This window comes from Boleophthalmus pectinirostris, unplaced genomic scaffold (genome assembly GCF_026225935.1).
Source record: "Boleophthalmus pectinirostris isolate CB_2022bp ecotype Guang Dong unplaced genomic scaffold, ASM2622593v1 HiC_scaffold_14, whole genome shotgun sequence".
Classification (NCBI taxonomy): Eukaryota; Metazoa; Chordata; class Actinopteri; order Gobiiformes; family Gobiidae; genus Boleophthalmus; species Boleophthalmus pectinirostris.
This window is the reverse complement of record NW_026571047.1, coordinates 19,997,365-20,021,816: the sequence shown is the minus strand read 5'-3', so window position 1 is coordinate 20,021,816 and position 24,452 is coordinate 19,997,365. Positions and strand designations below refer to the sequence as shown.

Sequence of the window (24,452 nt, the reverse complement as noted above, 5' to 3'; positions counted from 1 at the left end):
CACCAACTCTACAACACTGTAACATATGTTTGAGCATCTCTGGATCGGTTTTGTTTACTTGTGACCGTGTTGTTTTGGATGTCTTATTGTCATTCATCTTTTTCCAATTATGTAGGGCTGATAGTGGAAATAGACTGTCAGATAGAAAACGGTTCAGTCTGATTTGATTAGTTTAGATTCAGCTGTTTTTGTAGAGAAGTAAAAAAATGTAAATGTTACTGGATGGTGGTAACTAGGGATGGGCATTCGATGAAATTTTCTTAATCGATCGTCGGAAGAATTAACGATCGATTATCGATTAATCATTAATGTTTTTATATTAAAATGATCATCATTATTATTACTATCTGCACTCCTAATCTGCATAAATAAATTCAACTTTACGACATATAAACCGTAACGACTTTAAAGCCACATCATTCCGTTTGAGATTATAATGTGTTTAATTCAGTTTTGTGCAAGTCTCACAGAAACGAAACTTAAAACCGCATCGCTAATTTGTATAAACTACAGCTCTTGTGTCGCTGATGCGGTCAATTTCTGTCGGATTAAAAGACATGACTCAATGGAATACAGGTTAGTGTGACCATATTTGCGTTTGTTAAAACCAGGACACCGTACGGGGGGAGGGACGTGGGGACGCGTCATCGACATTGCGCGACTCTCACCTGGCAAAACTTTTTCCCACTGGACACCGAAACATATATGCTGCTTTATGCACTGTGCACATGGCCTCACACTTGTCCCGAATGCAACGGAAAGCGTGGAATTTCTTGTACAACTCATCGTTAAATACGCATTTGCGCTTGGTATGCTGCAGACTGACCGACTGTTTGTGTTTGCTCGCTCCTTCTGAGTGCAGAGAGCTACATGTACAGACCCCTGTTTGGTCACGCTACGCACAGCAACCTACATTCGGTTTGTCGATTAAAATGATAAAAAATTAATAAAAATAATCATGCCCATCCCTAGTGGTAACAAAAAAATGAAAACACATATCTAAGGTTACGTTTACACCGAAACAAATCACTGTATCACCGTATCACCGTATCACTGTATCACTGTATCGGAAATGATTTGCGTTCAGACGTCGTTTCTGTGCACGGACACCTTCCCTATCCACACAGCTTTGCACACATTTGTTTACGTTTTACAGAAACAAAACTTAAAACCACATGGGTAATTTGCATAAACTAAGCGCCCAAAAATGGCTCTCTCCTTGTGCCTTGACACGGTTCAGCTTCTGTCGGACTTAAAAAGGACATGACTCAGTAGAATATGAGTGTTCTTTCTGTGACACAGAGGTGTTCTGGTCATGATGAGTCTGTTCTGTGCAAGTAGTTTTAGCTATGCTGTTTCCCTTTTGTCCATTGTTTATTTAAACTGTTTTCCACAATAGCGTCACATGACCAATGTCACGAACCCAGTGAATCAGGAAGGCGTAAGTCACAGCGACGTGGTCCAATAAGGACGCAGCTAGAACTGTGCTAGATCAGATCTGTACTCAAATGAGTTCATGGAAGCTGGCAGCACCAGATTGTTCCGTCTCTGAAGCCGTTTTCCATCGCATTAGTGTGGACGAAAACTGGATCTGCCAACGAAAACAACTCGAATACGTACTAGTGTGGACAGGGCCTGAAAGCTTTGGTTATTAGTTTGTTTTTTGTTTTGTTTTGTTTTGTTTTTTTAACTGGGACCAAGCATTAAAAGTGCACTATGTAACTTTTTGGTTGGGGGTCTGCCACCTGCTTGTTTGTCATTGCCCTGCCTGAAATGTTCCGCATTATGATATTAATCAGCACTACTTTACATTTATTCAATTACAGGTGGTTTTATAGCTCAAATACCTAGAAATCCAGACATTCTGACTGTGGTTGCCTCTCCACAGATCTGACCTGTAACTTGGTCCAGTTTGGTCTCCATGAAGATTGAATGGTTTAATGCCATACTGTGAAACATTCCAGACAAAGTAATAACATCTCCATGGAGAAAAGCATTTGACAGACCCCCTACCAGAAAAGTTACACAATGCATCTTTAACATTAATCATCTGTATACCAGATTTAGACAAAGCTAAACTGAAACTTGAATGTTGCTAATGACAACACAAATTAAATTAATCTAATTTATTGTAAGGGCTCTACCCTCTTTCAGAATGTATATTATTACTTCAGTATTAGTTATTTTATTTGGCCATGTAATATAATCAACAGTCACATTTTACTTCTCTCTTGATTCTGTTTTGGGCCCACTCTGTTGTTGACATGGAAAACCCCTTCCTCTCTCAGCATACGTTTCGGTGGCACCATGAGTCAGACTTTCCTCCTTCTCTCTGCCTTTATAAACAGTCTTCAGTCATTTCAGGATTTCCAACTCTGCTGTTTTTTCTGCTGATTCAAACCCTCATTTGAACCTTTATTTCCCATCAGCCCACAGGAGCAGAGGCAGACTGAGGGCTTATTTACACCGACTGAGGCTCCATGCTTTTGAATAAGACCATCTGGGACCTCAAGACTGGGCATCCGTAACAGGTAGGCTAAAACTCCAGCAGATCCAGTTTTAAAGGTGCATTGTGTAACTTTTCTGGTGGAGGGTCCATTATCTGCTTGTTTCTATGGATATGTCATTGCTCTGCCTGGAATGTTCCACAGTATGACATTAAACCTTACGCTTATTCAATTACAGGTGGTATAAATCTGACCAGTAATTTGATCTGGTTTGGTCTCCATGAAGATAGAAAGGTTTAATGCCACACTGAAACATTCCAAACAAAGCAATAACATGTCCATGGAGAAGAGCATTGGACGGACCCTCCCCACAAAAAGTGACACCATTCACCTTTAATATTTAAAGGAACAGATGACGTGCAACTTTCTGGAGTTGGCACGTCACCTTCACGGTTCCATGGAAATAGAAAGTTAAAACCATACTGTGGGACATTCTCCATGGAAATAGATTAAGTTAGATTAGTCATGTTGTGGAAGATTACAGCCAAAGGAACAACATTTCCTTGGAAGCGGGCAGAAAGAGGCCCTCTTTCAGGCCGTTTATGAGTCAGGTTTGTGAAAATGCAAGCCCTCTTAGAGTTAGGGATATCGATATGATACATTTGTGTAATAAAACAATTTACTGAACAATGTTGGCCCAAATGTTGGCTCAGTAGTGTTCTGTGATTACTTAAAATGATAAATAACAGTTACAAAACAGATTTGGATATATATTTTTTTAACTATACGCCACTTGTGTTTAAAGGAGAAAATAAATATGTTCAGTGGCTGCCCTAGGTTAATATGATACTTATAGCAAAAGTATCGGCATTGTTATTTGAACAGAAATAGCTGGATCGGTGCATCCCAATACTCCAATCAAGTTTTTCAGTGTAATAAAAACAACCAAACTGAATAAAACATGCTTTTGTTTTAGTCTATTTTTGGGGGGCTTTAAAGAACAATGTTTCCGCATTTCCTCTGAGTTGTATTATAATTGATTCATGCATGTTTCAATCATCATGTATTGTCCTTGAGGCTTGAGTGTTCAGAAGTTTACTTACTGTGAATGGGAGTCTTTTAGTGTTTAGTTTTTGTACTAGTTTTAGTATCGATTAGTATTTGATTTTCAGTACTTGACAACCCTAGTTACAAGTTAATACTAAATACCTGAAAGTAATAATATATCTTCTTTAATTTAATTCCCACCACAGCCTAATCAATTACTATGATGACGCTGAATAAGAGAGTTAATTTGGCTGTGCCCTTGTTCCGTTGTAGCAGCACAGATGGGTGTTATTGATTCATTGATCCAAGTACACAGACACTGCTGTTGCTGGTAATGATACAGTTTCTCTTGGTTGACCTTTTGAACTAGTCTTAACTCTTTTTGAATCAGACACAAAAACCTTGCGCTGTCCAAAGTTATTCCTCACTTACCTTATGCATTCAGATCATCCTAATTATTCACCACGACGAGTTTCTAAGAGCATTTCACAACATTGAAGAGACAAGAGCGGAGTTTACCATGACTGTAAAGCTGGCAACAATTAGCATTCTAACAGCGCACTTCCTGATTATCGGTGTTTTATAATTAAATGCAGACAGAGCACAGCTGTTTTTTTTAGCTGCTTATAGATCTATACTGGGTTACTCTTTAACAATAAATTGAGAAAATGCTTCGGGTTCTGACCTGGTTGTCCGGAAGAATAGTGAAATTTTCTAAAACTAAAACTGGCCCAGCGTACCTTACATTTCTAGGTCAGTGGTTCTCAAATGTTCTGAATTCAGGAGCCATTTTTATTCTGACCAACTTTTAGAATTGAACTTTTAACAAAAAATAATTTGACCTTGTATCTTCAGTTCTGTTCTTTTGATCGTACCCAGATCTAGGTCTGTTTTTATACAGCTACTATAAACAATTCTATAAATTATTATATTTTAAACTATAAAATACACACATTTACCTACATTCTAAATTTAAGGCTATACTGTAGTTACTTAAAGATGCACTATGTAACTTTTCTGGTGAGGGGACCACTACATGTTGGTTTCCATTTGAGATGTTATTACTTTATTTGCTTACACATTTTTGTATTTTTCTAAACTACATTTAAATTCATGTAGTGTGTGTAGTGTGATCATGCTTGCCTCTCCACAAATATGACTGGCCCGCTTGTCTCCATGGAGATGAAGTTAATGCCAACCGTGGAACATTACAGGCAGAGCAATAATATCTCCATGAGACGAGCAGATGGCAAATCCTCCACTAGAAATATTACTTAGTGCTAGGGATGGGCATGATTAATCGATTAATCGATAATTGATCATTAAGAATTTCATCGATTACGTTAATTTTAATCGACAAACCGAGTGTAGGTTGCTGTGCGTAGCGTGACCAAACAGGGGTCCATATATGTAGCTCTCTGCATCAGAAGAAGCGAGCAAACACAAACATTCGGTCAGTCTGCAGGGAACCGAAGCACAAATGCGTATTTAACGATGAGTTGTACAAGAAATTCCACGCTTTCCGTTGCGTTCGGGAGTCCATGTGCACAGTGTATAAAGCAGGAACATATGTTTCGGTGTCCAGTGGGAAAAAGCTTTACCAGGTGAGAGTCGCGCAATGTCGATGACGAGGAACCACCTCCCACCTCCCGTACGGTGTCCTGGTTTTGACAAACGCAAATATGGTCACACTAACCTGTATTCCACTGAATCATGTATTTTAATCCAACAGAAATTGAACCGCATCAGCGCACAAGAGCTGTAGTTTTATCTTCGCTGAGTTTATGCAAATTAGCGATGCGGTTTTAAGTTTTGTTTCTGTGAGAGTTGCGCAAAACTGAATTAAACACATTATAATGTCAAACGGATTGATGTGGCTCTAGAGTCGTTACGGTTTATATGTCGTAAAGTTGAATTTATTTATGCAGATTAGTAGTGCAGATAGTAATAATAATGATGATAATTTTAATATAATAACGTTAATGATTATTCGATAATCGATCGTTAATTCTTCCGACGATCGATTAAGAAAATTTCATCGAATGCCCATCCCTACTTAGTGCGCCTTTTAAAGCTTTAACATATTTTTCTCATCAAGCTATATAAATCCACTATAACGTCTCATTTGCTTGCTTGGTTGTATTTATTTTTTGAGGATGTTGACACAATCCTGCTGCGTGAGAGTTAGCAGATCTTAATCACAGACTCGGTTTTGCTGTAATTCCCGAGCTGGAGGCGTAACCCTAATCTCTCTGGCACGTTACATTGAACCAGACTGTGGCTAAGTCAGACCTCACCCGGCCATGTTTCTGGATTTATGAGACAACAATAATAAACTATAATCAAGACTGTCCCTACTTTTGTGTTTGTTGTGTGTCAGTGTTGTACTATTACGGCTTAGTGTTAATGCGTAGGTTGGGTTCACGTGATGTCATAATGTGTTAAAATGACAGTACAGACATTTGAGTTAGAGGCCAGGTCAGTTTCTATTCATGATTTTGCCTTCAATTGTCAAAATGCAGATGCTTTAACGTGGTTTGTGGTTAATATCTGTGTCATTTTTAAGTTTATCTTCCATTCATCAGCCGGTTTCACTTTGTGGAAACCGTCTGACCTCGCAGCATTAGGATTCGTTCGCTTGACGGTAGACGGGTATTTTAATTTAACCAATCACTGCTATTTGGTCGTGACGTATGTAATGCGCCGCTAATGGGGCTAATTGGGGCTAATTGGGGCTTTTCCCAAATCCTGTATGAAGAAGGGCAATAATGTCTTTCCCCTTGATAAAATTCACCAAACATTCTCTTTGTTCCAGCTTTAAATCCTCGATCTCAGGAATCGTTGCCAACACAGAATGTATGGCTCTTCGTTGATTGGCTGGTGCCCAGACTCGCACTTCCGGGGTTCTTGCAAACCATCTAGTGTATTTTGATTCCTGACCTAGTCACTGGAGAGAAATGAAATTGAGTGGAGGCACTAGGTGGCGCCAGCCTGGCTAGTAGTCAATGGCAGTGTCAATCTAAAACTATAAACTAAACTGTAAAAATGTGGTGGCATTATTCTCACAAGACTTTTCATTTCCCTTTGCTCACACCACATAAAAACTGGGACTAAAGTAGGACTAAAACTGGAGCTAAACCAGGATTTAAAGGTCTTATATTACACAAAAAACTGACTTGTGTGAGCTTTAAGCAATGTTGTTACCTCATCAAAAACAAACCTGGAGTTGTGTTTTGTTTCAGTCACACATATTTTAGTAACCCTTTATTATTAGTCTATATTTCCAAAGCTCAAAATACTCTGTTCCACTTTGTGTAGTCAACAGATACTATTTTACCTTTTGTTCATTAGAGATGAGAGACAATTCCAGGGCTGAAATTATCCAAAAGATTCCAGTGAAGGTGTATGGAGTTTAAAAACACAGTGGAGCTCTTCCTATATTCCTGTAGTGTGCAGGGTTTGTGTCATAAAGACGTGTAAATGAAACATAACACAGCTCAGGTATGTTTTGATGGGAGGAGGAAAGGTTTAATAGCGTAATATGGACCCTTTAAACAAACAAATGCCAACATTAACATCTGTTTTGGTTGTTCCGTTCAAAAAGCCTGGTCTGCATCTAAAATTATCTAAATTAAAGTCTATAATGTCATGAACACAACCTATTTGAGGTGCTTTTTGGATTGCTTTGTGCCACGGGGGAGTATTTTGGAAGTAATAGGTCTAAAGGGGAAGATGAGGGAGGCTGGTTTTAGCTGCGTCGTCCAATGGGAGTGATATCTGGTCTCGAGGCAGCCTGGACACTGATAGATGGCCCAGCTTTCTCTTTCGTCCTGGTCCCCGGATGTGCCCTGTTGTTCCAAAATTTATAAAGAAGAAAGTTGGCGAAGAACTGGTTTACCACAGTTAAGATGGATGACAACCCCGGACTACATTTGGAGAAGGGTCAGGAACTTTTTAGAGGAATTGGCCAAAAAAGGACTCAAGCACTTTCTTTTGACTTTCAAATAAATTGTTGATCAAGACTAATGTCAGTGTTTGTGCCAAGTGTGATTAATTATAGAAAGCCTGCAATTCGATTTTCTGTTAGTGTGTCATGAATGTAATAATGCTTGACACAAATAAAGACGCAGTATGTAACTTTTCTGGATAAGGGTCTGCCATCTGCTCGTCTCCATGTCCAGTGCTTTGTCTGGAAGTTCTAATCTACCGCATAGGATTACATTTACGTAACACACGTTAGTTATTAATTATGTATTGAATATTTGGCCTTTTAGCGTCACCTGCTTGTTGTCGTGGAGATGGAGATGTTTAATGCCATACTGTGAAATGGGAACCAGCTGGAAAGTCCCCCTGACTTGTATCCTTTATGGTATATAGTTAATCTATATACATATAAAAAAAGTCATTATATGTTGTACACATGCAAGTTACAATATATCTCATCACATTTGATCATACATACAAAAAAATGATTTTTGTGTTGCGCTGCTTACAAATTATGTTCATAACAGCTAAGGAAATAATATTTCTTCCCAAATCAACAGATGCTATAGGACATGGGGAACAAGAAAAAAATATTTAAAATACAATTTCATATTTAACTTCTACGAGCAAATGAAGATTATATTGATAATACACACTGAAAAAATGTGCGCCTCTTCAGACAAGATTGATAAAATGACATAAACAAGGCCCGACATTTAGTCTGAATGCTGATTTTCTAACTCAGTACATCACAGTGACGTGACCGACTAAAAGCTGGCAAGAACGTTCCCCCTCTTCTGGGCACAACAGTTACCCATGTGCCGCCCAACAGAAGGGGGCACCTGGAGGGAGGAGGGGGACATTCAAGCTGAGAGAATGGGACTTTTGAGCTGGGACTTTCAAGCCAGGGAGACCCTTGTGGAATATACCATCCAAAGGAAAAGCTTTGCCATAGAGACAAGCAGGTTGGACCCTCCACTAGGAAGGTTCACCTACAGTGCACCTTCACAATATGTGTACATGTGTACTAATCTTATAAAAACTGTTCCTAAAACTAGTCCATGTGACTTTTCTGACAATTATTTATATCCTGTCTGTTGTCATTATTAAAAAGAAAATACTATTAACTACAAAGATGAGTCCCTTTAGTTTTGTCTTGCAGGAAGAACAGTTGTGGGGCATATTTGACTTGCAGCATGACTTTGTAAATCAATCCATTTAAATCCAGCTGACTCATGTTGTACCACCTCGGCCAATAAAGCCCTGTGTGTCTGAATGTGTCTGTGTGTGTCTTGTGAGTGTGAGTGTGTGTGTGAATGTGGCCTTCATTCTGGACTGGTTTTATCCCAAAGCTCAGGTGGTCTGATCCATGCTCCAGTGCAGATTCAATGAGTGAATGGTTTTCACTTGGACTCTTTAATTCCGTACAAAACATGGATAGTAATGAGAAAATATTACAATTGTCACGTCATTACAAAAGTCACTTTTGCTTGGTAAATTGTGAAATTGTGTTTTTGTATTATCTTGAAGTAAAGTAAAAGTATTCTTTAACACCACTAAAATCACCCATACATCATTTAAAAAGCTTGTACCCACTTTTGCTTCTATTTCAGCAGAATCCATCTTGCCCCATTATTGCCTATACTATAAACAGCTGTTGAGGTGAAAGTAGGTGCTCAGTGTGCAGTTGGCAATCAGCATTCAAGTAAAAATTGTTTTATTGCCCACTAATCAGGAAGTGCGGTGCTAGCATACTAATTGTTAATATCTTTGCCTCTGGCCTCTAAAAGTTGTGAAATGCACTTCTAAATTCATTATGTGTAATAATTAGGGTGCTCAGAATGTGTACAAGAAGTGAAGAATAACTTTGGACCACTTCCAAACTGTTTAAAATTAACTATTTTATGTTTTGGCTCAAATAATTTTTTACAACTCTTATCATCAAAATAAATATTTGATTTGAGCTTTATTGTTCTTATCCAGGATACAGGTGATGGCTATATTTAGTCTGAGATAGAAAATGACACACTTATCTATATTATGCCTCCTTGTCAAAGCCTGATCATGGGAGAAATGCCAGACTGAACAGGTGAATTTTTAGAAGTGATTTGAAGTGCTGCAGTGAGTCCGAGTTCCTGATGGATTGTGGGAGTGAGTTCCAGAGGGAGGGGGGGGCGACGGCAACGAAGGCTCGGTCCTCCAAGGTCCGGTGCTTTGTCCTGATGAGGGGAGTGAGGAGGTTGGTGTGGGCTGATCTGAGGCGGCGGGCGGGACAGTGCTGACGAGGAGGTCAGTGAGATCAGGAGGGACCAGGTTATGGAGGGACTTGTACATTGGTGATGAGGAGGAACTTGTACTGAATGCAGTATTGTACAGGGAGCCAGTGGAGTTGCTTGAGGACAGGAGTGCTGTGGTCTCTGGAGCGGGTGTGGGGCGGGCGGTAGAGTTCTGGATGTATTGCAGTTTTTGGAGGTGGTGCTTAGAGCGGTCGATGGCACAGATTGGCAGCCTCTCCTCTGTCAGTCTGCCCCAGAGTATCTGTGGCTACAACAGTATCTTACCACCAAGTGAATGAATAATGCACCAAATTGGAAAGTGACTTTGAGGTGGAAAAGCCCTATATAAGACTAATGCATTATTATTATTAAATTGTAGTAGTCCACCTGTATCCTCTTGTGTAGGGTACATAATAATAACCTTGACCCTTCTGTGCTGTACTGTCCCTGTTGCTTGAAGGACAAACTCCATAGCTGCCTCCATGTGTGACCCATTTAAGGGAACAGAGTGGAGATGAAGAGAAGGCTGGAGGGACAGTCTGTGTTTGTGTGTGGAGAGACCTCAGAGGGGCATAGCCTACTTCTCTTACCCTACTTTACCCCCCTGTTCTTCAGGGAGGGCCGTTGCACCATCTCCCTCTTGTTTTTGGCATTTACTTATTCATTCAAAGGGTTGTTTACAGGATCAGGGCAAACTCATTACTCTAATAGTGAGGTGGAAATGCCCTGTGCGGTGGACACCTGTGTTGAATGAACTGAAGAATGTCATAGAACAATCTTTGTTTCTCAAACTGTGGTACGTGACCTGCCTCAGGTGGTCCTTTCTGCAGTTGGACTATTTGTTTTATTTATTTAGAGCATAGACGGTATAAAGAAGTGAATTAAGGGAGTGCGATGTCACCTGTAGTGTTTGCCTCCAGTCAAATGAAGCTCATCGAGGCCTGCAGTTGTAGGGCAAATGTGAAGCTGATATGAGGGCGAATGTGAAGTAGAGTTCCACTTTAGGAATAGCAATTATTTTATGGACAATATAGCGAAATAATAAGACCAGGATTATGTAGAGTGGGTTAACATGAACATTTTAAGACCAAAATGACAAGGCTCGCTGTAGCAGGTATAGAGAGAGGGCTGAATACTTTTCAATAGTTGATGGAGCCAGAAGCACGCCCATGATCATTTCCTACTTGGAATGCTGCGGCTAGCAGGTTAAATTGGGATATTATTTAGAGACAAATCTGTTAATGTTTTTACCCTCCTCTGTGTTAATCATCAGAGAAACTTTGTCTCATTTTAGACAAAATTTAGCCATAAGTTAGGCCTGACATAGTTCGGTTTACTCAGAATTCCAGACACTACTAATACTAATACTTAGGTGGTACTTGGTGTGACAAGTTTGTGAACCACTGTCACAGAATATAGACAAAATACCATATATAATTAGCTATATCTGAAGCAGTTACTCAGAATTAATAAAAATCGCCGTGTAACTTTGTCTGTCTGCCACCTGCTGGTCTCTATGGACATGTTATTGTTTTGCTTGGAATCTCCCACAGTAAACATTAAACGTATCTATTATGCATTCATTCAATTACAAATGTATTTATTGCTAAAATACCTTGAAAAACATTCTGCATATGGTCATGCCTTTACACAAATTTGACCAGTAGTTTGACATGGTCACATCGCCTTCTTGTCTCCATGGGCAAAGAAACAAGATGAATGCTATAATGTGGAACTTTCCTGGCAAAGCAATAATATGTCCATTCAGAAAATCAGCACCATTTAAACTACTATAGGGTCAGGTCAAGCGGTAATGGAGGGAAACAGGGGCAGATTTTTTACATTCAAATAGCTCTTATTCAGAAACTAGAGGGACTATTGAAATAAGTAAAGTATTAGACTGTTGGAAAGAGTTAACACAGGGTAAAGTTAAACCTGCGATATTCTTTCAAGTTGTTGACAAAAAATAAAAAAACTCATGTCGGTAACGGAGGGAATGAAATATGCAGCACTTTTTGGGCAATAAACACAAACAGCGATAACTAGCGGTTCTCACTTACATATCCTTAACAAACTGGTTTGAATATTTGCTTCATATAGTTTTCTACCATATGGTACAAGATTAGGTTGAAAAACCTCTTACTTTTTGAGTAATGAGATTTTTTATTAAGAAAGGTCATGGTAACGGAGGGAAAAGTAACGGAAGGAAAATTGTGCAAGCAAGTAGAAGGTGCATGATTTTGCATAATTTGTCAGAATTTTTCTTCCGAATACTTTAATATTACTTTAGAATGAAAGGTAACTATTTCTATAAAATATGTCAGTCCTTCCAAGCAAATTTTTATCATTTTAAATACTTAAAAAAAAAAATCATGTACCTTCATCAACAGTTCAAAGATCGAATAACACAAGATATGATGAAATACATCAATTTATTTACATGATTTGCAGGTCTTTGAAATTTGGGAAATAATTTTTGTCCACGTTGCATTCATGGTATGTTTAAAACATATGTAACTGTAGAACCAAAAATGGCACAGAAAAAAGGTAAACAGTTTCATAAATTACAGTACATACAGTATGCTATCTGTTGAATACATTTTTATATCAGATGCATTAACTTGAATTTTTGGCCTTGCTGTAGACTTCTGCCTGACCGAGCCCTATAGTATCTTGTAGTTTGCAGGGCTTATACTAAGGATGTAACAATAATCGAAATATTGTGATATTGTATCGTCAAAAGTCTCACAATAATATCGTGGGCCATCACAATATATCGAATCTCAGTTGTCTCAAGTGTTAAATTCATTGTTTTGGTGCAGCAACAGCTAAAAAACTTCATAGACCATGATCCTTTGCTCTATTTCAGTCCAATCTACATGTTGAAATAACAGTTTTGAAGCACTTTTAAATCTTAATTATTTGAATTGCGTTAAGAGAAAAGTTGCATACTCACAATTTTTTATATATTTTTTTTGCCTCCACAAAATATCGTGAGATGGATATTGTGAGAATATCGTATCGAGAGGGTTGGATATCGTTACACCCCTACTAGTTTATACAGTATTCTGCTTGAACTTTGATTGCATTATTGATCACATTCATTTGATCACAATGTATTTCTTTTAACCCTGATCAAACACTCATAAAAAGACTGATCAGTGGTTTTAATCTTATCATTTTGAGGACAGGATTTTGCATTTACATGATAGTTACAATAAAGTTACATTTGTTGTGACATAGTCTATTGCACAGTTTTGGTTACAACTGTTTCTGATTCTGGATTTCTTCGTCCTGCTCCATCCTGCCCTTCTTTTCCTTAGACCTCAATACTTTTAATCTGGCAGCTCCCATTTCCTCGGAAAGCAGTCTCTTTTTCCTATTCGACAAAGGCTGTTAAGGACTTCGAGCTGAGCCTTTTGGTCAAAGAAAATCTTAGAGGTGCCGGATAGCGAGGGGAGAGGGGAGGTGTCTCCGTCAACGCGAGGGTGGGCCAGTCCCAGTAACAGGAGGAGGGGGAAGAGGAGGGGGAGGAGGAGGGGGGAGGAGGAGGAGGGGTCTAAGATTTTCATTCACACAGACTCCTATTGGCTGCGAATGCTTCTCTTTAGGAGGTTGTAGAGGTGAGATCTCAAGAGAGGCAGACGGAAATGTAGCCAAAACCATTCAGTGAACACAGGAAGGTTGTACGATTTGGAGCTAAAACTGGACAGGAAAAGTACCAAAGCGGATACAGAGGAGCAGACCGGAGCCAGGGGTGCTATGAGAAAAGCTACTTGTGGTAAGAAACTTGGCTGAAGCAATTTGGAGTTTAATCTTTAGGATACATTACACTAGAAGGATGTTTATGCTTTTATAACAGTCACTTTTATTTCCTGTCTTTATGCAGTAGATCTGATAGTTAGAATATGTGGTTTTATCATTGATTGGGTCAGATCCAAGTAAATACTGCAGTGAAAATAGGGGCAGACCAAAACTGAGTGTGACTGAGTTTGAGTGCATCGGACAAGCTTGTCTCTCTTCTCATTGAGGCACGGGCTGCTGTTGTGCCTTGTCATTGTATTTGAGGGCTTCCACTGTACCTGTGTAATATTATGTTTAAATATGCCTGTAATAGGGTCGTCAAAAGTATCGAAAATCTGACACTAATTGATACGAAAACTAGATATGAGGCAAAATTGACTCATTTGAGCTTTTAGACATGTTATGCTGTTACCTCATCACAAACAGACCTGGAGTTGTGTTTTGTTTCATTCACACATGTTTGAGTATCCCTTTATTTGTCTGACTACATCTCCAAAGCTCAAAATGAATACCGGCTCGAAACGTCCCCCTGGCTTGAAAGTCCCAGCTTGAATGTCCCATTTTTTTGGCAGGAACGTCTCCCTCCTGCTGTGCCCGGGAGAGGAAAGACGTTCTCGCCGGCCTTTAGTCGTCCACGTCAAGCACTGTGATGTATTGAGTTAGAAAATCAGCATTCTATATCATAACAAAATTAACTGTGAATGTAATGAGACCAAATATCGGGTCTTGTTTATGTTTTTATTAGGAAGATAAAGGAATATAGACTCAGGTCAGCGTACACCCACAAGTTACCTGTGAGGAATTTTCTGAGACAAGTGATGGCACTGCCTCTCTGACCACATAGAACCAGCATTTTATCATCTCAAGTCCCACTGTTCAAGTTCTGCAGATGGACTGAGGAGAGTATTTTATTTATTTATTTATATGTATATAGATTAACTAACTTACTTTCATAAAGAGTACAATTCAGGGGGACTTTATAGCTGGGGGACTTTCCAGCTGATTCCCTTCAAAATGCTCTGTTCCACCTTGTGATGTCATGAAGCTGTAGTTTTATATTTAATTCAGTAGAGATGGACATTTCCAGGGCTGAAATCATCCAAATGATTAATTTTATTTTTTTTATTTGTTTATTTATTTCATTCATAAAGTATAAAAAGACATCGAGAGTGTCACAACATCAAACATACAAGAAATGAATGAAAAGGAACAGAAAGTAGAGAAATCTTATGTTATCTGCACCCCTTTCCCTTTCAAAACAATACATCAACACCGATGGTTACTAAACATTCCAAATCAGTTCAGGCACAATTACTGATCAATTGCAAACAGAAATCTTCACTTTTGTGTACAACAACTTAGTTTTCTTTTTCATACATACACATTGCATTGGATTTTATGTATTTTTTAAATGTCGTCATTGTACTTGATTCTTTTGTATCTTTGTCAGGACTATTCCATAAATGAACTCCTTTCAGTGATGCTTTGCTCCATAACCTTGGTTCTGAGTCTGGGTTTTTTAAACATGTAGGTTAATTTTAAATTTTAGTGGCTTGTTTTTGTCTCAAACAGTCTTTGAATATTTACAGGTCATACACTGCACTTTGCTTTATACATGACTTTGAGGAGACTTAATTCAACAATATCATGCATTTTCAACACTTGAAGTTGAACAAATATTGGGTTGGATGGCTCCCTACAATGACTGTTGGTGATAATTCTCAAGGCCCTTTTTTGTAAAATAAATAAAGATTGTTGGTAAGTTTTACATGTTGACCCCTAAATTTCTACACAGTCCATCAGATATGGTGCAATTATAGAGTTATACAAAGTTAAGAATGCTGTACTATTTAGTGAGAACTTTACTTTATACAGAAGTGAAGTGAAGGTGTATGAAGTTTAAAAACACAGTGGAGCATTTCTTGTATGAACTCAATGTCATAATATAGGCCCTTTAAACTGTTTTTGCATCATTTTATTATTGACCAATTGTGTGTACAGTGGAGTGATTTCTATGTTTAGATCAGATGCCTTTACACTTGACCCGGTGACCACTGTCTGTGTGTCTTATCTAGGTAGGTTCAGGTTGACTACAGAAATAGCTTTGTCACACTTTTGTTCTACGCTCCAGTTTTTGCACAAGAATAAAGAGCCGTGGAGCTTTTGAACATTGTGTTATGAAGATATGGGTCCCTGCACTGTCACTGCCTGTCTCATTTGTAACAATGTGTGTGTGTTTGGATTTAATTAAGCCTGGAACAGATGTGGTGTGGATCTCGCTCTTTGGGGAAGCTGATTTTGGCATAACACCTGGCATATGGATATTTTTAGACTGTTGTCCTTCTCTCGTTGTCTTAATTGTCTATTTAGGCTAATAGGCAATGAAAGTCGGTGTTAAACAGGTCAATCTGTGTAATTATTATTTTGTGAAGCTTCAATATTCATCTTTTCAAAGGCAGTTGTTAATCTTTTGATAGCGACTCTCAAGAAATCTACACCTCCATGTGTGTTCTCACTAGGGGTGTGCAAATATATTGAAATAACGATGAATCGTTTAATGTGATATACAATATCGATATCGGGGACTGCTTTATCGATATATATCATCAAGAGTATTTTATGGTATATTTTACGAAATTATTTTGTTACATCGCTACAGTTTTGTTGTTTGTTTAGAGAAAGGGAACTCTTTTATGCGACATATTTGACATTTTCACTGTTTTGATGATTAAAATGTTTGTGTTTCATATTCACTTTGCACAAGAAGTGGTTTAACAAAGACTTTTAGTATCACAGCCATGATTTAGCCATATTTTTTTAACTGTACTGAATCAATTTTAAATGTATCGTATCGAATTGAAAGTGCACTGTGTCGAAATATGTATCGTATCAGCAGCTTCTCAATGAAACCCAGCCCTAGTTCTCACAGTACTTGGAACACTTGCGTAGGAAAATGGGTATTATGTAAATTTCCGGTGGATGGTCTGCTACCCGCTTGTCTTCATGGAGATGTTATTGCTTCACCAGAAAGATAGATTTAATGCTCTACTGTGGAACCTTCCAAAATATCTCCATAGGGATAAATCCAGGTGACAGACTCCCACACCAGAAAAGTTAAATACACAGTGCACTGTAAGGATGACACTGACAGCTGAAGTTGCAAGGCCTGGAAAAGTAGTGACATTTAGGGCTGTCACGATAATTACTATATCGACTTATCATTAAATACATAAAAAATGGAACAATACCTTTGGGGGGGGTCAATATTTACCGTGGGTACTTTTTCTCTGTACTATTGGGAGATGTTTGATATTTCTCTGTACTACGGTTAGATTTGCGCTGTAGAGTGCTGAATTAAGTTGGTGTTTTTTGGCAATATTGTACTTTAAGGATAGCCAACCTAGTGCCTCCACTCAATTTCATTTCTCTTCAGTGACTAGGTCAGGAATCAGAATACACTAGACGGTTTCCAAGAACCCCGGAAGTGCGAGTTCGGGCACCAGCCAATCAGCGAAAAGCCATATATTCTCTGTTGGCAATGATTCCCAAGATCGAGAATTTAAAGCTGGAACAAAGAGAATGTTTGGTGAATTTTATCAAGGGGAAAGACGTTATAGTCCTTCTTCCTACGGGATTTGGGAAAAGCGTAATATACCACTTAGCCCTGTTAGCAGTGCATTACATACATCACGACCAAACAGCAGCGATTGGTTAAATAAAAAAAAAAGTACCTGCCTGCCTTCGAGCTAACGAATCCTAATGCTGCGAAGTCCGACGGTTTCCACGAAGTAAAACTGGCTGATGAATCAGACTACTTTAAGGATACTTCAGGGGGATAATTCTGCTTTATCTTTTCAGTATTATCATCTATATTTACTTCTGCAATATATGGGACTTCAAATTTTGTTATCGTGACAGGCCTTGTGGCATTAACTGGAAGTGAAATTTGCTCAGGTTTGAGCTGTGTGGACGTTGTGTGGAGTAATCGCAGGTTTTTTATTTGAGATGTATGAAAGCTGCAGATATTGATGCTACTAAAGTGTAATATGAGTCTGAATGTTCTGAGCAAAACCCTGATGCAGAGATGAAGCAGGTCCCAGAGGAAGGCTAATGCTTACTAATGTGAAATCCTACTTTATTCACTGCATTAAAGCAACACCATGTAACATCTATGTACTACGTAGTTTCTAAAAAGGAAGAAAATGGACAGTATATCATGTTAGTTATCCTTGAGCATATTTTCAAATCATTTTACATTACACTATGCATGATAAATGACAAGAAGCAGCCTGTAGAGGGGTCATTTAAAAAGCTCTACCACACAACTTTCGATTAAATAGAGTAAAATAAAAGCATATTATGATCTGTTTTCATTTTGTTTGTGTTTATTAATGTGTCATTGTGAGCAGGAGCAGACGTCACAGCATCTCCACAGACCTGACTTTACTTCACTTGCTTGTCTCCATGGAAACGTTGATAGATTTGGCTATAATTTTCCACAGTATAGCATAAAACCTATCTATCTCCATGGAGTTTATTATTCATATGTTTCAAGATGTTTCAGATCCAAGAAGTTGTGAGAACTAAACTCGAGAAAATACATCTACTTAACCAAACACAATGCTTCAGTCATACCTACAGTACATGGCCACGTCACGGAGAGTTTAAGTGAAACTGGTCCACACTGGTCTCACTGTTGAGTCCACTGACCACTGCTGTTTGTGCCCATGTTTAGACTTTTCTGTATTTAGACTTTATCCCACACATTCCTCTCACTGGAGGGTATCCCACTGTGCCTGCATCATGACTGTAGCTCTCTGGACATGATCAGTTCAAAGTGTCATTTCATTCATAATTAATTCTAATAAAGTTTGGTACCCCTGCTTCTTCTGACAGCTCCAGTTCTGATAAACAGCTGATGGTGTGTGTGAAGTGGGTGTTTCATAATTGTTAGGATAATAGTTTAAAGTTAAATGCACTTTATTGTCCCCGTAGAGGAAATTTGTGCTACACCTGGGGATCCAGGTGTAGCAGGATCTTAGCTAAGGTCATGCTGACCAAGTCTAGCTCGAGGATTTTGTGCATGTTTTGACTTGATTGGGGAAATTGGAGTGTCCAGAAGAAAACCGTCTTGACACAGGGAGAAACATGCAAATTCTTGAAAGAAAGGCTCATGAGTCTGTGGATTCTTAACTATCATGCAGCTTATATAAAGAACAATGCTTCATTCTCTCATGATGGTTTCTGTACTTAAGCCATGTTTAAAATGATGTCATTTAATATTTATTTAACTAATCAACCTCGCGACAAATATTTCTAGTTAATCCTTTGGTTTTGGTACAGTTGTGTTTTCCCACAGTCATAATACACAATGCTAAGCACACACTGACCTAGTTGAATTATCAGGATTAATCTATCTGTGATTTCAAACGTACTATTACTTCATTCATAATATTTTAAACCACATTCACGGCTCAATAGCTAATTAAATAGTGTTAATCTCATTGAAATCGCCGCCCTCTTATGCCTTTGTGAAGGGCTTGGCAGATCTGTAAATGACTTGGCAGATGGGGCTCAATCATTCACAGCCTTACAACAAGTAATATATTTCCCACTACAGGAAACAGTAAGAGCAGAATCACAACTGTGGCTTTGCCAGCACTAATTTAAAGGTCCTATATTACACAAAATGGATTCTTTATTATGTTGTTACCTCATCAAAAACATTCCTGGAGTTGTGTTTGTTTCATTCACATGTTTAAGTAACGCTTTATTATTAGTCTCTCTACATCTCCAAAGCTGAAAAAGATGTTCTACCTGGTGAGGTCATGAAACAGTAGTTTTCAGGTTAACAGCTTGAAAACTACCATTTAGTAGATTTTAGAAGATTTTAAAAATGCATTGTAGAACTACCTGTATTACCAAATGACCTCACAAGGTGGAACAGAGAGAAGAACTCAGCCTAAATATGCAGGATTTGTGTGTTAAACGAGTGTGAATAAAACAAAAAACAAGTCCAGGTCCGTTTGTGATGATGAAACATTACATGGGCGCTTTATTATACTGGCACTTTGTCCTCTGTGTGATTGTCACTACAGGTACATTTGCAGCTGTGTAGGATTACATTCATTACATATTTGGGATTATTTTAGTTGTTAACACTTGTACACACCCTCTCTCTCTCCCTGTCTCTGTCTGTCTCTCAGTTTCAGTAATCAAGTTGTTTATGGCAGTGATGGTGAGGTCATGGGGCACTGCCATAGAGTCATTGTTCTCGACAAAAACAACTGAACAATTCCCTCTCAACCACTATTGTCTTTCTGCTGGCATTACAGTAAACACATAGGTTATGACTGTGTTTACAAAATTGAGTTGTTTTTAGTTGTCTATATACAGCATGTCCCACCTATCTTTTGGAAATGTCTGTATATGTGACGAAATTAATAATAAGATGTATACACTTAATAATGCAAATCAAAAAATGAAAATTACATTGTAACAGCACTCAAAATGTAATTAGAAATAATTTTAAAAAAATGCTAAAATTATTACGTAAATCTAAGTAGTTTCTATTTTGAATTTGTACCAAGTAAAATAAAATTTAAAAATGCTGTTACTATAAAGATACAGGGTGATAGTATGTGATGGGAGTAATTTTAGTAATTGCTGTAGTACATTTTTAAATATTTGATTTATTTGACATCACCAGGCAAAAAATACTGTTTAGCAACTCCCAGGTTAAAGAGAAATATGCCTCAGATATTAGGTGGATTATTGTTGCTGTGATAATTGAACAGTTTGTGAACAAAAGATGTCTGAATCGTAGACAGTAGTAGGAAACACTGACAACTTCCTAACAGAATAAAAGAAATGTCTAACAAAATAAAAGAAATCTTAACTGTAACATCCAGTTGTGCATTGTTGTAATCATTAGTTGAACATGGATTTCATCAGATTGCTTTAGACAGCGGGTTTTGTCTCAGGGACATTCCACCATGTTATAGCCATTTTACATCTTAAATAGAACAAGCCCCCTTTTCTTTGCTCCGAGCTGTTTGTGCTGCTTCAGCGGGCCAAATGAATGGAGCTGTCCTGGTTCTCAATGTGTGGGCTGTCTCACTGATTTGAATTATTTGTACAGTCCAGACCAGAGGATGTCAATACTGTTTTTCTACTGTCACTTTTGATATAAGGGGGTTACAGTGCAGTCTAAGCATGGGAAGTTTTCTGTCTAGACTACTGGGAAATTTGCTGGTAGTCAAAGTTCAAAACAGGAAAGATTTTTGGCAGTGGGTTTTCTCATTGATAGAGAAGACTGACCTTTGTGCCAACTTTTTTTTTTTTTTCTTAAGACATTTTTTTCTGATAAGTCAGTCCCAAAGTTTAACTAAAGATTGTATAGGGCCCCTCTAATAATAATACATACTTAATTAGTTCAAAACAATATGTAATGTTTTCCTCTCAAATTTACAAGTTAACAGTTCCTACCATAATGTCTATGGACTTGATGCTGATTTGAAGCAGTAAATGAAGCAAATAAATGATATGATTATAATTTCAAACTCAATTTTCTTTTGTGCTTGTTGTGTGGACAAACTTTAGCCAGGCTGGTGCCACCTAGTGCCTCTTCTCAGTTTAATTTCTCTACAGCGACTAGGTCAGGAATTGGAATACACTAAACTAGACGGTTTGCAAAAACCCTGGAAGTGTGAGTCCGGACACCAGCCAATCAGTGAAGAGCCATACATTCTGTGTTGGCAACGATTCTTGAGATCGAGGATTTAAAGCTGGAACAAAGAGAATGTTTGGTGAATTTTATCAAGGGGAAAAACGTTATTGTCCTCCTTCCTACAGGATTTGGGAAAAGTTTAATATACCAGTTAGCCTCGTTGGCGGCGCATTACATACGTCACAACCAAATAGCAGCGGTTAAATAAAATAAATACTCATCTACCATCGAGTGAACGAATTCTAATGCTGCAAAGTCAGCCAGTTTCCACGAAGTGAAACCGACTGATGAATCAGGCTAGACAACCTTTGGGGGGCCCCTGCAAAGCCTCTGAGAGTCCTCAAGGGGCCTTGGACTCCACTTTGAGAATCACTGAACTATAACTATGCAAGAGCTGTAGGGAACAAACACAAACATTGTGCTCTAGAACGACACTCAACAAACAATACGTTCACATGTTTTGAATGCAGCTGTGTTCTGTTTGGCATGTGGTATATAGAAAGAAAAATAGTTTGAAAATTATGAAAGATGTCAGAAATTACACTTTTTACGCATGTTAACTTAACTTTATATTCTCTTTTTTTGTTTCAGATCTGGTGAGCCCTCTGAGCTGGCAGCATGGCCCTGGTTCAGGCTCTGCCCATGTCTGCTGATGCCCCCGGTCTCTCTGGAGGGGCACGGAGAAGGCACCACTCCAACCCCTCACCCCCCACCAACCCGCCCCCCTCTGCCCTGGAGCCTATGGGGTCAGTGGGCAGCCTGGTACCCTCGCGGGCCGCTCCGTACCAGGATCACCGCTCGGATTTGGGAGCGAGGGTGAGGAAGGTTACTCCCGGGAATGCTGGTTACGGATTGGAGGTATCAATAGACTCCTTAATGCCAGTCCACACCTCCCCAATGAAGAAGCAGGGGGTAACAATGTCCAGTAGGGGGCAAGAGGTAGAAAAAGGACACTATACTTATCTGAATGAGGAGTATGTGGACGACTGGAGTGAAAATCTTGGAAACCCGATCTGTCCTGGAGGTGAGACCGATGACACAAAGGAGGGGATTAACGGGAACATGGGCGGACCTCCTCCAAAACTCATCCCAGTGTCAGGAAAACTGGAGAAGGTAAGGACATGAAGCAGCTGCAATGAATTTTTTATTTGAATTGTTTAGTAGTTCAAAATATTATAGTTCTATTTTGACATGGAAAATCTGACTTTTCTTATTTAAACACTCAGATCAGTCTGATTAATTGGTACTAATAAATTACTGAAATACCTGCTAATTTAACAATCAATAAAAAAGCTGCGTTTGATTGAAATGTTATATGTTTGTGTATCTTGCAAAGTATGACTATTGAAAAATTGCATGTTTTTTTTTTTTTTTTTTAACAGTAATTTATAGACTAAAATTAGACATTGCAGCACGATTACAATAATACCAGGATGTTTTCTGGACAGTACACTACTGGGAAATATTTTATTTTTGACGGTGGTGTAAAAAATACTTGTGTACTTATTTCTGAATTTTCTCAATTAAAATAAAAATAAAAAATGAAGTAATTGTTTAACTAAATTAGGGTTGTAGTCTAATGAAGAAATTCTTGGTTGACTAAAGACATGTCCTGCTGATTGATTAGTTGACTAAAAAAGGGGCATGATAAAAGCTCTCAAAACTATTATGTATCTATGAATCTGACCCAAACTGCACTCACAAAATTACAACAACACAGAAGTTCGTGCAAAAACTGTTCATACAAAAAATACTAAGAAACAATGCATTTATATGTAAAAACACAAATTCCCAAATCTCCCTACCTTCTCCTTTCGGCTGTTGTCTAAAGGACTATACTCGTAGCTCTAGTCTTCTAAAATATTTATTTGCCATTCTTGAAAATAATGCCTTATAAAAGAATTAACAATTAATCACTACCCAAATAAAACATAAAACAACTTCTCTTTTTCTTATAGAACATGGAAAAAACTGTTCTTCGTCCAACTGCGTTCAAACCCGTCATTCCCAAAAGCCGCACATCGATGCAGTACCTGTCACCACGGCACTGCGCCATCGCCCCCGACAACCAATCCAACCTGAACCTGCTGAGCCCCACCCACAGAGAGGTCTCACCCCCCTCCCCCGACAAACGCAGCTCCTACAGCGGCAGCAGAAACGCAGGCAGCAGTAATCAGTCCTGCTCCCTATCCGATTCAGGGAGGAACTCTCTCTCCAGCCTGCCGCCGTATGGAGGAGTGGGGTATGGCATGGCATCCAGTGAGGTCTCCAGTGGTCATCTGGAGAAGAGCGTTCAACCAGGAAATGCACACGGACACTCAAATTCAGATAGTGGGAGATCTTCGTCGAGTAAAAGTACAGGGTCGGGGTCGCTGACTGGGAGGGGGCAGCCTTTGTCGGACAGTGGGTCAAACGGGCGCTCCCCTGGTCCCGTGGAAGGATACGAGGGAATCGTGAGAGACCTGGAGGATAAGCTCAGAGAGAGGGACATGGAGCTACAACTGCTCAGAGACAATCTGGATGAGAATGAAGCAGCCATTTGTCAGGTGGGTTAAAAGCACACAGCTACATGTCAGACATAACATTATGGCTATATGGGCTGATTATTTTTTTATGACACAAGTGGGTTGATTGAGTAGACCTAGAGATATAATGATATCTAAATTGCTCAATACAATATTCTCACGATATACATCTCATGGTTTGATATTTATTGCAATATTTGTGGAGGCTAACAAAATGGGAATATGATACTTTTTCCTGTTGAAATGCCTTGAAAAACCATTTTGTTATTTTTTCACGTAGGCGGCTCTGAAACAGCAGAGGATCATGGTCTATGTAGTTCCTTCTGTTTTTTAGCTACTGCTGCACCAACAACGAATTTAAGCATCGAGACTTGTAATTTAATTGCGTGTGATGTGCATATTACTGTGAGTCCTCTGACGATATGATATTAAGATATTTTGGTTATTGTTACATTCCTATGAGTGGCAGATCAAAAAAGAATGGCAAAGTTGCTCAGAATTCACATATTTGACTGAATTCAGCCTTCTTTTGCTATAGATCCTAAATAGACATCTGCAGGGTTACACAAACATTAAAATTTTGGGTATTTGTTTTTGTTTTATTGTGTATTTGTAACGGAAAGAACAAGCAAGTGTATGT

At 38.7% G+C, this 24,452-nt stretch overlaps 1 protein-coding gene across 3 annotated transcripts in view; it reads left to right on the top strand.

Annotated features, from left to right (window-relative positions):
* The window catches only part of LOC110154238 (leucine zipper putative tumor suppressor 2 homolog), a 46,583-nt gene that overhangs the window by 15,367 nt on the left and 6,764 nt on the right, over positions 1–24,452 (top strand). Inside the window, exons 2-4 of one of the 3 annotated variants that reach the window (XM_020918210.2) lie at positions 2,430–2,531; positions 21,879–22,400; positions 23,246–23,833. In XM_020918210.2, coding sequence (XP_020773869.2) covers positions 21,906–22,400; positions 23,246–23,833 — 1,083 coding nt within the window. In that variant the 5' untranslated portion in view covers positions 2,430–2,531; positions 21,879–21,905. Of the gene's footprint in view, positions 1–2,429; positions 2,532–13,382; positions 13,536–21,878; positions 22,401–23,245; positions 23,834–24,452 lie in introns of those variants that run through there. The other 2 variants (XM_020918211.2, XM_055150404.1) reach the window with 2 other exon arrangements.